At 43.7% G+C, this 12,647-nt stretch overlaps 1 protein-coding gene and 1 pseudogene across 2 annotated transcripts; both read right to left on the bottom strand.

The window, feature by feature from the left end:
- Positions 1–355: 355 nt before the first annotated feature.
- Positions 356–3,918, bottom strand: LOC116591117 (annotated as a pseudogene).
- TM4SF1 (transmembrane 4 L six family member 1) lies at positions 3,306–10,996 on the bottom strand. 2 transcript variants are annotated; one of them, XM_032345893.1, is made up of 5 exons: positions 10,684–10,996; positions 9,193–9,282; positions 8,957–9,102; positions 6,026–6,226; positions 3,306–4,153 (listed from the first exon to the last, which is right to left on the bottom strand). In XM_032345893.1, exons 1-5 carry the CDS (start codon positions 10,858–10,860, stop codon positions 4,006–4,008), a joined length of 762 nt encoding a protein of 253 aa, XP_032201784.1. In that variant the 5' UTR covers positions 10,861–10,996; the 3' UTR covers positions 3,306–4,005. The 2 variants fall into 2 exon arrangements, with proteins under 2 accessions (XP_032201784.1, XP_032201780.1); XM_032345889.1 differs by having other exon boundaries at positions 6,046–6,226; positions 10,684–10,991.
- Positions 10,997–12,647: the final 1,651 nt, after the last annotated feature.

The following is a 12,647-nucleotide window of genomic DNA, read 5'->3' as shown; positions in this document are numbered from 1 at the left end:
TGGATTTCCCAAGCCCAGACAGGAAATTATGGACTCCCTACCACATTTGTAGCCTGTGGTTACTGCCTGCCTCACCTGGCCCATCCCTTTGGCTAATTGCCTGCACAATTATTCTCCTGTGTTCACTGCAGAATGACTCCTCTGTCCACCCACAGGAACAATGGTTTTCTCCTACGCTTGGGGATTTTCCTTCAAAGACTATGGACTACTCCCTGAGTGATTTTAGGAATGAAACTTTCTTTTCTCAAAAGTAATATGTGTTCACTACAGAAACTTTAATAGGCAGATATAGGAGAAATGAATCCAGACAAAAATAACCCAGAATCTGACCAATATTATTTCTTAGCGTATATGTATTATAAATATAAATAACATTTTATTGTGCTGACATTTTATCAAAACAGTTCCTTGTTGGACTTTGAAGCCCTTGTTATTTTTCTGGCTATAAACACCACTCCCAAAATTATTCCTGGAAACTGAACATCCTTGGTTTGTTTGTTTGTTTAGTTTTTACTTTATAATCGTAAATTTAACTCTACAATCTAGCTATTAGAGGGGAAAAAGGAAAATACAGAACCATAGACCTGCAGTGAGAGCACCAAGATTATAGGCTATTTTGAGTGACTGGGGTGAAGGGGTGCTCTCCTGAGCTACAGAAGGAATAGTCTGTTAGTTAAGATAGCACACAAGTCAAATGTATTAGGTTTGCCGACAGTCAGAAGCAGTGATCTTCTTACTGGTTTTGCCATTCCTGGACCCAAACCCATCCATGCTTCCCAATATTCATGCCCTTTCTCACTTTGCCAAAGACCGCATGCCAACCAGCCAACCACTCCGTCTTGGCTGTGCAGATGAGAAACCGGGAACTGTTTGGGTTGGGTCCAGCCTTCGCCACCAACAAGATGCCCAGACCCTTGTGCTTCAGGATGAAATCCTCAACATCAACTTTGTTGCCGTAGATAGACCTGCCCCCAGTGCTGTGATGGCATATGAGGTCACCACCCTGGCACAGAAATCCTGGAATAATCCTGTGAAAGCAGGAAATTTTATAACCCAATCCTTTCTCCCCAGTGCTCAGAGCACGAAAGTTCTCTGCTGTCTTTGGCACTTTGAAAGTTTTAAACACACACACACACACACAGGGCTAAAAAAGATATGCAAACCTTATAGAGAGTTGCTTTTCTGAAAAGTTGTAACAAATCGCATACCTGTTCCCACTATAGATAAGTGTCAGAGGAAACATAGAAAGATCTCACACACCTACAAGAAACAAATTGTAGCGAAGGTAACACTCTATCAATTTCCTCAGACTTTAATCGGGGAGATTCCATGTATTTAGGTAGTTATTTATAAATTTGGTAACTATGGCGAATGGATACTCAGAGGGAACTAGCTAACCTTCAGGCCATGTGTGCTACTCAGGTGACTCAGAGTCTACAGGAATCTTACTGTTTTTATGTTGCCAGGTGATAATAAGCTGTTTCTGTACAATCTCTGAGGGAATTTCCAGTCAAATTAAGGGTTTGGAATATTATAGACCCAGAGTGTGGGCTATAAATATAAGTAAGCTAGGATAGAAGGTAATTTGTTTTGGCCGTTTCCTCTGGCCAATACCAATGACTGCTACTAGAGAGTTTACAAACTAGGGGAAACTTTGAGTCACTCAAATTTCAGCAGTGGGATGGGATGGCCAAGGGTCCCAGGGACCTGTTCAAGGCCCCCTCAGGTGGATGGACGGGCTGAGTCGGTTAGAGGAGACAAGACTCGATCGAGCACCTGGGCAGACAGGGGTAGCCAAAGAGGTACAGGGGGCCAAGGAGAGGAGCCAGAAAAACGTGGGTTTTCATGTTAGACGGACCTGGATTCATACCATAGTTTTTACATTTGTTAAAGATAGGCCTAGGGCATATTACTCCACCTCTCCGAGCTTGAACTGTGTACGGTGGAGACAAACACCACTTCCTAGGGCAAGCTGAGAGATTACAGTGAAATAAATGTATAGAAACTAACAACAGGGATTCCTGAGAGGCTCAGTTGGTTAAGCGTCTGCCTTCAGCTCAGGTCATGATCCCGGAGTCCTGGAATAGAGCCCCATATCAGGCTCCCAGCTTGGCAGGGAGTCTGCTTCTCCTTCTGCCTGCTGCTTCCCCTGCTTGTGTGCTCTCTCTCATTCTATCTCAAATAAATAAATAAAATCTTAAAAAAAAATTAACTACAATAATTGATAATCGGAAGAACCCCCACAAATGGTTGCTGTTACTACTATCAGGATTAATCATAATTTTTTTTAAGATTTTATTTATTTATTTGACACAGAGAGAGAGAGAGAGAGAGATCATAAATAGGCAGAGCAGCAGGCAGAGAGAGGAGGAAGCAGGATCCCTGCTGAGCAGATAGCCCGATGCAGGGCTTGATTCCAGGACCCTGAGATCATGACCTGAGCCGAAGGCAGAGGCTTAACCGTCTGAGCCACCCAGGCGCCCCGTGATTAATCATTATTATTGCTGTTGCCTTTGAGGATAGATTTGGGTGTGGGGCAATCATTAGTACTAATCATTATACCTCTTCTTTGGATTTTCTATTTCAGGAGTTCTAATCTGGTGCCCAAGAATTCCCAAGAGGCCCATGTATAGATATCTGGTAGAAGGGTGTTAAACTCCAGTGAGAAAAAAATGTCAGTGTTTTTAAACCTGTAATGAAAACGTACTATTTCCTCTGATCTGACTATATGCAATAGCTCACAGTAGTGATCATGGTTTGATGAATGAGACAAAATTACATATTATTTTTTTATCACATTCAAATTGTTGCAGGTTTCTCAAAATATCATTTCATTTCAATGGGAATCCTGCTTTAAAAGCACAGTTGTTCAAGACTCAGATCAGAGTTCAAGACCAACTCATTAGGCTACTGCTGGAACAATGTGATCTCTGTCTCCCCCTCTATAGATGTTAGGGTGATGGAGTTGGCTGTCAAGGTAACTGTACAATTGAAATAAACTAGCAAGGGAGAAAATGTCTGTGAGCCTCCACTGGGGCCTGACGCCTGGAGCATCCAGTAGAAAGGAAAGGTACATATGCGGTGTAATGACGCGGTGTAATGACCTCAACCCCAAGTGATGCAGAGCAACAGCAATGAGTGGATGGTAGAGAAAGGTAGATGAGGAGGGCGAGGATGAGGCAGAGAAAGTGGGATAAAACACCCAGAAGCCACAAAGCCCCCAGCCATAGGGGCTGCACTACCCACAGGCTGGGGAGGAAAAATAGGGAGAAAAATGGAGGAACTTTAAATAAAGGACAATGAAATTAAACATGGTAGTGGGTACTTTATTTTGTTGGATTTCAACCATCAAGTTTTGGGGTTATTTCCTCACGGTCCTCCTGCCCTTCCTCCTTCTCCCCCATTTTCCCATGATGTTGATTAACTGTTTTATTCCGTTTCCCATTTTTTCTTGTCCGAGTCTCCAGGCCTTTTTCTTTTTCAAGATGTGATCCTTGACACTTGTCTTTGAAGGACAAAAAGTTTTCCACGTGTCAGAGAAAGGTAAGATCTGGCAGGACTCCTGACAACATTGCTGGTGTTGAGTCCTTCCTCTAGCTCGGGCACTTTCAACCAGCCGTCCTGCTCTGGGCAAGTATCTGTCTCTGGCAAAACTCGGAACAGTTCATAAAGGCCTCTTGTCAGAGATTGGCAGGCATATGAATGGGAAACACCATATAAACAGTGAAAAAAAAAAAACACATCTTTTCAAGTTGTTGGATTTTCTCCTTCATGGTCTTAAAAAAAAAAAAAAAGTAACTTGACATCTTCCATGCACATACAATAGAAATGGAAAAATGATATTTATCCTTATAATGCTTCTCAAAAACATTACTCAGGCCAGAGTTCACCTCAGCTACGCTGAGGACCGACCGTCATTCAGTCAATAAATGACCTCATTTGTTTTCACAGTCCTAAAAAAAAGGTTTGTTTGCTACGCTTGACATCACATGAAGATGCCAGTTTTTATACACATTTATAAAAGTAGAATATGTAAAGTATGATACAGCGGTACAAAGTTTTACAAATTAATACAAGTAGAATATATAAATTACAATGAAATAGAGGAAGGTTGTGGTTCTGTCTTGGGCTGGTTCTTTTAGCAGTCATATCGCTGTAAAGAAAATGAGATAGGTATTAGGTCACCAGCAGGCTGAACAGACGATGATGCCATTTTCGTCCTAAAATTTCCTGTTTGAAGCAGACATAAAGCAGGCTGATGTCAACTTCAGCTGAGAGCCTAGACAATGCTCATGAAATGTTTCCTAAACAAAGGACACCCATTGTCCTCTCTGAGGAAAAGCTGTAGAAAAAACTATGAAAACGCAGCTTACCGGTGTTGAGTTGGCTCTGAATGTGTTTGGGGTAGGTTTTTAATCTTAGGGATTTTAGAGATAATGCCACGGGAGTTTCACCCAGGAGTGGGCTCAATGGAGGTAACTTTCCTGATTCAATGCTACCAAGTTACAAACTTGACTCATCTACACTAAAAAACCTTGCCCTTTGAAAGTGTCTTTTGTCTGAGGAATAAAGGTAGCAGATCCGCACTGGCATTTCTGGGAAGAAGACATCCCTACTGTGAATTTCGGATGGGAAACCCAGTAGGACTATTTGCTCACCCCTCCCTCGACTCCCCCTCCCCGCCATTCTCCCCACCCCCCCACCCCCAGCTCAGAGAGGAGGGTCACTCTGACAAACCACTGGCAGCAGCTGTGGTCACTGACATATTATGCCTCTTTCCAAAAATGCACAAGGGCTGATGTCCAGCGGGGCCTCATCTAATTTAAACTCTGCCTTGTATGAAATTCAAGGTTAAAGATAGGTTCCATTAAAGTAATTCTGAGAGGATTCTTCTCTGCCTCTCCCCAACCATATTGCCTGGAAACAACTCCACACTGAAAGTTTCCCACTGTGTTGTTTTCTTGGAAATATGGCAAGCTCCCAGAGGAAATTTTTAATCTTGCTGTACTCGCCTGATAAGGAAAACTAAATTTTTATTTTAACTTCCCCTCAAAAATTTTAGAAAGTTTCCACTTATTTACAGCAAGGTTTTTCATGGTAGCAGTGGGCTTTCGGTTTTCATTAGGTTTTGTCTTATTTTAAGAGAAAGAGACCTTGAACCAGGGGAGTAAATGATTAGGAAAATAGAAATTAAGTTTCTGTTGACCTAATTCCGTTTTACAGAATAATGCATAAAACAAACAAGCTGGACTTCCATCAATTCATTAATACATGAGGTTTCTTTTTTCAGAAGATATAGAAACAAGAACTTTCCCTGCTACTAACAAATGCATACTTCTCTCTGAAATCATTTCCTCGGGAAACAAGTGCTTCCTGGTTTTCTTTCACCGTGAAAGGCTTTTGACAAGTAGCTATTCAAAGGTTACTAGTGATTCTCTGTGCTTAGCTGTTGCGGCATTTTTGTGATGGCTTTTTAGGAAGGAATTGTAAGAGATGCAACAGAACAGCAAGTATTGCGTATAGGCTGAGAGCAGGGGTTGTGGCATAAGATGACCTAGGGTCCGAAGCCTGCTCCTTCCTGACTAGGGGACTGTAGACATATTGCTTAATCCCCGACTCATAGTGGCATCTGAAATGTGAGTGTAGCTGAGTGCCTAGTGCAAGGAACGTTGACTACTATTTGTGTACGCTAGTTGGGAACATGAGAGCAAATGCAGTTGTGTCTCTTTGGCTGGAGCCCGTGAAAGGGGTGGTGAGTTTGCTCTTGAAGGAACACTTCGTTTATGGACAGCATTTTTTTATATACACGGAGCCAACTACAAAAAACCAAGATAACCCAGGGACTATGACACTCAAGGAAGCTTATTCCCCAGAGCAAAACCATATGCTGTAAATGCTTTTGCCACAAAGATGGTATAAGGACAAATGCTGGTAAGTTGAGCAGCTTTTAATTTTGCCTTTTTTTCTTTCTGATGAAAACAATGGCATATTTTAGTCATTGAATACCTCAGGACCAGGCTGTGACATTTCCACACAGTTTCTTACCTGTTGGTGAGAGCAGTGATAACCACATATTCCTCCCATCACTCCGTTTATTATTTGAATGAGACACAAGATGAATTCAATTCCACCGAGGGCCAAAAGGATAGAAAACAGAGTGATATTCCATTCAACAACATGTGTGGGTTCAGTGCACTGGGACCATGAGGAGGTATCCAGAAGGTACCTGCGGATGAAAAAAAGAAACTTCTGTCCTATGACCACACCTGATGGGATGTCTCATAAGCTACTTTCTGTGTGGTGCTTTTTCGTTCAGAGAAAAAGGAAATGAATTAATTCATTGACCTGTATCAAATTTTTCTAGTCCAAGTCATTTCACAAAGTGAGGAATTTAGCCCAGGTCATGTTGCAATGAGAAACATAAAATTCAGCAAATATTATTGGGCATTCACTGGAGTTAAACACTAAGCCCGGACTGGAGGTATAATGGTGAACATGGCATGGGCTTTGCCTTGGAAATGCAGAGACTCTAAGAGTGGAGAAAAGATGCAATCGCATTGTGACAGGTATACTGATCAGGTGAACCAAGTTTGAGGAAGGGCACATAACCTAACCCAGGAGAGTACCTGCTTATATAACTATTCCACAGGTCTGAGCTCCATGAAAATAGGAAGCAGAACTTTCATCTTTGGCACCCCTAGACCAGTATCTGGCACATAGTAGGTACTCAACACTTTTAAAAGTAATTGAGGGGCGCCTGGGTGGCTCAGTGGGTTAAGCCTCTGCCTATTGCTCAGGTCATAATCTCAGGGTCCTGGGATAGATCCCCGCATCTGGCTCTTTGCTCAGCAGGGAGCCTGCTTCCACCTCTCTCCTTCTGCCTGCCTCTCTGCCTACTTGTGATCTCTCTCTCTCTCTGTCAAATAAATAAATACAATCTTTAAAAAAAAAATAAAAGTAATTGAATGATAAACAATCTGAAGTCACTTTGAGAAATAGTAGCACACCATGCTGAAATCACGTATGACTGACTATACACACACACATAAGTCATATACATATATACGTGACTTAGGAGATTTTCTAAATACCTAAAAAAAATATTCTTACAGTCTGAAAAACTTCAATCTCTGATTATTCTCTTAGAATCTCAGCCTTTGCCACATCATAAAGCATGTGGATCCTTAATGAAATAGAATTCAATCATGTGGGAAAATCTGCAATTGACTTAATTCCACAAAGAGGTCTGGTATAAAACTCTTTTCTTATCAGTTTTTCTAAAACAGCAGAACAAAGGGACTTGGAATTAGAGACCTAACTTTGAAAGGCTCATTGAGCCAATCAGAAATTCAACTTGTTGATTTAAAAAAAGAATTCTGTCCTTATGACCCTGTCTTTCTGCCTATCAGTGGAGAAAAGAATTTGCCATTTTAGGACACAACGTTAAAAAAATTCTTCAGCCCCACTTGCCTCTTGAGCAATTAATCACTGGCTTGTGACCATTAGTTATTTCCCATACTGATCTCCTTGGACAGGTTGAAGGAAGGAATGATCTAGAAGCAGAAGGTTTTTTTACAGAAACTGGGGTGGGCCAGGGGAGGGGCATACGCTCAAACAGCTGTAGAAATGTTTAGTGATACTTGTCCTTCCCCTTGCATTCCAGCGACATTCATCATGATCACTTTTACAGGTGGGTTTGTACAGTAGTTTGTATGCCTGTGCATACGTGAATAACCAATTTCTACTAGTACATTCAGTAGGTTCTGAACAAAGTTGAATCATGATCAATAACCATTTTGACCACTGAAATTTCAAACCCCTCTAAGTGCTAATGTTTCTTCCGAGGCTACCTTGGCTGTATTCATTGTAAGTTAGGAGATAGTCTGTCAGTTTCCGTGACAAATACTTTATGTTTATTATCTCATTAATTCTCCTGACAACTGCCCCTGATTTTATTTGACAAATGAAGTAACAGAAAAGCACAGAGCTCAGTCCACTTTATCCTGGTTGCTGAGGGAGAAATGAAGAACTAGGACGGAATCCAGGTCCGAGGAATTCCACATTCATGACTTATGAACTCCCTATATGCTACACAATTCGTGGGCGATAAACAGTCTTGATGATAGAAAGGCAATCGAAATTCATTATTCATATTATTTTCACTCATGAATCTCATAACTAAGCTTTTCAAAATTCAAAGAAGGATGTCATTAATTCGTCATCATGTACCTCAGTTTCTATCAGCTATTTCTGATCTTTCCTCAATAATGGATAAGAAAGAAGCATCAACATAAAATAAAAGGCCTTAAATTATCCTGATGTTAAAGTCGTGTATCAGACCTGTCTCCTATGGGCTGATTTCAATAAATTTAAATAAATAAAGAGTTTGTTGTATGTAGTTATTGTGTTCTACATGAGTGTGTGTACGGGAGTTCTATGATCTACCCTGGACTTTGGTTAAATTCATAGGCTTTCCATCCATATTACGTAATGATTCCATAATATTTTCTTATAAAACAGTAAAATCAGCTAATCATTCTGGTATAGTGGACACACTGTATGAGCACAAACTCTATAGCCACGCTGCCTGGGTTCAAATCCTGACTGTCCATGTCCTTCCCAGCAATGTGACTCTGAATAAGTTCCTGCAACTCTCTATGCCTCCTTTTCCTCATCTGTAAAATGGAAGCAATAGTGGAAGTCAACACACCTCTATTAAATTTATCCTTAAATCTATGATGAGGGCTGAATCAGGGAATCCATTAAAAAGCACGGAGAGCCTCTCCGGGTCGGGGGTCCACGCTCTGACACCGCCGCCTGGTGCCTGAGTCCGGGCGAAGACAACCTGGCGGAGCGGACAGACGCTCGGCTGACCGCTGCCCGTCTAACCTGCTGGGTTTGCCACTGTACCAGGCGGCGGTGAGAATGCGTGGCCCGACAGGAAACCATTACTCACTGTCCATCGGTGTTGGCAAAGGTGTAGTTCCACTGGCCCGAAGAATTAAGACATAGTGGTCCTTCCGCCAAGCCCAGGGCTGCCACGATGACGCAGTAGCCAGATCCCGCGACTCCGATCGCAGCAGCCAGGACAGAAGAAAATATCTGGCGAGAGCAGAAAGGGAGGAAGTGAGCCGGCGAGGCCCGGGCCGCCTCCCAAAGGACCGTTTCCACCCTGGGAGCTGGAGCACCTACCGGGCATCTCTTGCCGCAGTTTTCGTGGCTACAGCAGCCCCAGCAGTCGTCCTTTTCCAGCCCAATGAACATAAATGCTGGCAGGAACATCTGGTTCGAAAACAGGGAAACCAAAGTCACCACCTTCCCCCCAAATCGAAGCCTGTCATAAGGGTCCGGCTAAGCATCTTTTGCTAGAATATATTTCTTTCTGACAGTGGTGGATGGCTTTGGGTTTGCTTGCCCGAGGCTCTCCAAGAATGTAAAACCAGAAGGAGCACAAAAGCCCTCTAAGTGGAGTGCCTGCTTGTTTGACAGATGTAATATGTCTTTAGGGTGAGCGTGCAGGTCGGGAGAGCTCAAAGAGTAACCTGTGGAAGAGTTTCTTCTACAAGAGTTCCTAGCACCATCCCTCAGCTCTGGATGAAACTCTTAAACTCTGTCTTCAAATCTGATTCCCCCCCCACCCTTGCAAAATATAGATGATACTAACAGTCTTTCATAGAATAACTGAAATTTTTCATAAATGGGAGAGATGAAGACACCATATAGTAAGTATGAACTGCTTCTTTGATGATACTATTTTACGATTGTTGCTTCACAATAAAGCTCTTTAAATAAAGTATGAAGTACTCTGAGTTTGAGATCAAAAGAAGCTTAAACAGGTGCGATGTTGCATGAAGGACAAATTATTATGCAAACATGATAATAAAGCTTCATAATAATGTATTCAATTTAAATATCATAATGTCTTTTCCTGTCTAAGAAAAATATTCTCTGTGGTACTAGCGATTCCATAAAATGTCTTTCTAGAATTCTCAATCCTAGCATTTAAAGTGGCAAACTCGAGTTTGTCCACATTCTTTCCATGCTGTGGTTGAAGTTAATACTTTCAGCTCCCAGGCTGGCAGGCAAATTCCTCTCACTTCAATTAAAAACAAACCTTGGAAGAAACAACACATTCCACTGTGAGCATCAGACCCTGATCTGCTGCTAACTGTAGGATTTTTCTTAGACACCACACCCAGGATTATATAAAGGAGAAAATTTATAGTTCTGAATAACAATACACTGATAACTTGTGATTTTTTTTTCTGCAATAGATGCCTGAGAATAAACAGCAGAGAATTTGGATACAAAACTGTTGATTTAGACAGAGAACCAGCGGCGTCCTCCTGGCTCCCCAGAGTAAACATTAAATGCCCACCCCCTCCAGTACTAGAAACTCTATAGTGTCTCAGATCTGATTTAAAAGCTAATATCTGTTTTCTAACTGTAAAGTAAGAGAGAATAGCAAAAAGGTAGTCCACTGTTAGTTGAAAGAGGATTTTGTAAACCGTCTAACAAAATTAATACACCAGACCTATCTCAACTTTCGTGTGATCTGCTTTCCAAAGGAGAACAAACAGAAATAACTGGATTTGGAAGGAGGCCCTGTAGAAACATTTCCATGAGAACCTCTCATTAACAGAAGAGAATAGTTTAAGCTTCTAATAATTCTGAACAACTTACCAGCAAGCCCCCTCCCACGATGCCGGAAAAGAACCACACGAAGCGGCTGAGATGGTTTTCAGAGACATATTTTGTTTCCCCATTGGGAAAGTAAAGCAAGATATTGGCCACAATGCAGAGGATGGCCAGCCACACCAGGGAATGTCCAATGCATCGTACACATCTGCCGTAGCACATGGTGACAGAGAGTCTGGGAGGCTTTCCCCCTTCCCTCTGCAGCTCAGCGAGGGCCCGAGTCAGAGGAGAGTGTGCCTGTCTGGGGAGAAAGCAGAAGCAGTTCTCAGCCCATTCCTGAACCTCTTAAATACTCTGAGTTCTTAGTCACTGAGTGGGTGAGGTACTTTGCTTTCATTGGTCCTGATCACAGGCTCCCGTTGGGGTTGGGGAGGGGGGAAGGCAGAGGGAATGTCCCGCCCTTCCGATGAAATCCTTGAGACAAGCGAAACCAGGGTAGGACGTGAGAAACAGCCTCAGTCATAGGCAAGGAAGAAAATGATTAATCTTCACCAAGACATGCTATTCCTTCACAGGACAAAGAGCTGACAGGGGAGTCTGATACGACTTTCCAGTAACTGTCGAGTGTCCGCAGCTGACCGAGCCAGTGGAGGCTTTGCGAGGCAGCGAGCTGGGATCCTGCCCCACGCAGCTCTCTGGACAGCTTCCAGTTGGACGGCTCCGTGTCCACTTCCACTTTTACCCTGGCTTAATTCCAGACCTGGGGCTGTCCTGAGCCCCGAGCTTGTCTCCTTGTCTGTGAAAGATGAAGGGGCCACCAGCCATTACCCCACAAATTTGAGGAGGCTGTTGGGAACATTCCTGAGCCATCTTCTTTCCTCTGCCTACTGCGTGCTCTGCAGGATGGCTCCAACTGTCCAGCTTTCCCTGAGAGCTGCCTCTAACACAAATCTGGCACCAAAACAAAGGTGGCATTTGTCCACACCTTTTTATTCCTGAGGATTGCTATCAGGCAAAGAGATCCCGGGAAGGGCCAAGGGAGGCCTAAAGCATGGGGAAAGGTTAAAAAGAAAAAGAAATTTTAAAACAAGAAAGAAAGGAAAGGAAAGAAAAGAAAAAGGGAAAGGAACAGAAGAGAGAGGGACTTGCAAGTGGAGCGGGGGTGAGGGGCTAGACAGAGAGAAACTGGAAAGAATGGGATGCACAGTTGTTGGTCAGGACTCAGGGTCGCCCTGTGGTCCACCAGCCAGGCCCTGAGCCCACTGTTGCAGGCTCGCAGATGAAGGCAGAGGAAGGGTGTTCCGCTGACTTTCTTACGCAGCTGTCTTGCATCCTTGCAGAAGGAGGGCTCAGACTCCAAAGAAGTTCAGCCCTTGAATAGCAGGTTGTGCGGGCCAGATGGGCTGGGGGAGGACGGGGTGACAGGTGGGGCCAGGACTAGAGGGGCCCTGTCCCCGGGACAGAAGAGGGAGTGAAGAGGCAAAAGGCCAAGATGGGGTGTTGTTAGTTCGGAAGAGGAAGGTGAGCAAGGCAGGTGAATCTGGGAGCTCAGGCTGCCGTGGCCAGAGGCTGAAGGATTTGGGCCAAAACTGGGGGGCAGGACACGTTCCAAATGTGAGGAGGCTCGCTGGGGTTAGTCACAGAATCGGGACTGGGAGGAACATACTAACAAAGGTGGGGCCATGATCCAGACTGGCCTGAGAAAAGAGGGGGCTATGAAAAGAAAGCGCAGGCAGGGAAGGCCGGAGCCACCAGCCTGCTCAGGTGTAGGAAGACAGATTTTCACCAGAAACGTCACTCCGTTACCACCACGTACCTTCTGTCCCGGCTTTAGGTCCTCATGGAGCGAAGAGTCCATGGTATCAGCGCCTGGGGTGGTGTCCAGGTGAGTGCCTGGGCCCTGTGTTAAGGCATCATCATTGCAAACTTCCACTCTGCTGATGTCTCCCACCTGGGGCCAAAATGGGGTGAGCAACCCTGTCACAACTTCGCTCCTGTATGCTTAATCG

The sequence above is a fragment of the Mustela erminea genome, chromosome 1, assembly GCF_009829155.1.
Source record: "Mustela erminea isolate mMusErm1 chromosome 1, mMusErm1.Pri, whole genome shotgun sequence".
NCBI lineage: Eukaryota > Metazoa > Chordata > Mammalia > Carnivora > Mustelidae > Mustela > Mustela erminea.
The sequence above is the reverse complement of the archived record's forward strand: the minus strand, read 5'-3'. Positions and strand labels throughout refer to the sequence as shown.

Bases quoted from the DNA above. Each gene is read 5' to 3' on its own strand.
- TM4SF1 (XM_032345893.1), bottom strand. From the start codon at position 10,860: ATGTGCTACGGCAGATGTGTACGATGCATTGGACATTCCCTGGTGTGG. The intron at 9,103-9,192 runs GTAGGTGCTCCA...TGCTCTCGCCAG, and splicing joins ACTGCGGCAAGAGATGCCCG to ATATTTTCTTCTGTCCTGGC. The intron at 4,154-6,025 runs GTCACAGCCTGG...TTTTCTTTACAG, and splicing joins GTAAGAAACTGTGTGGAAAT to CGATATGACTGCTAAAAGAA.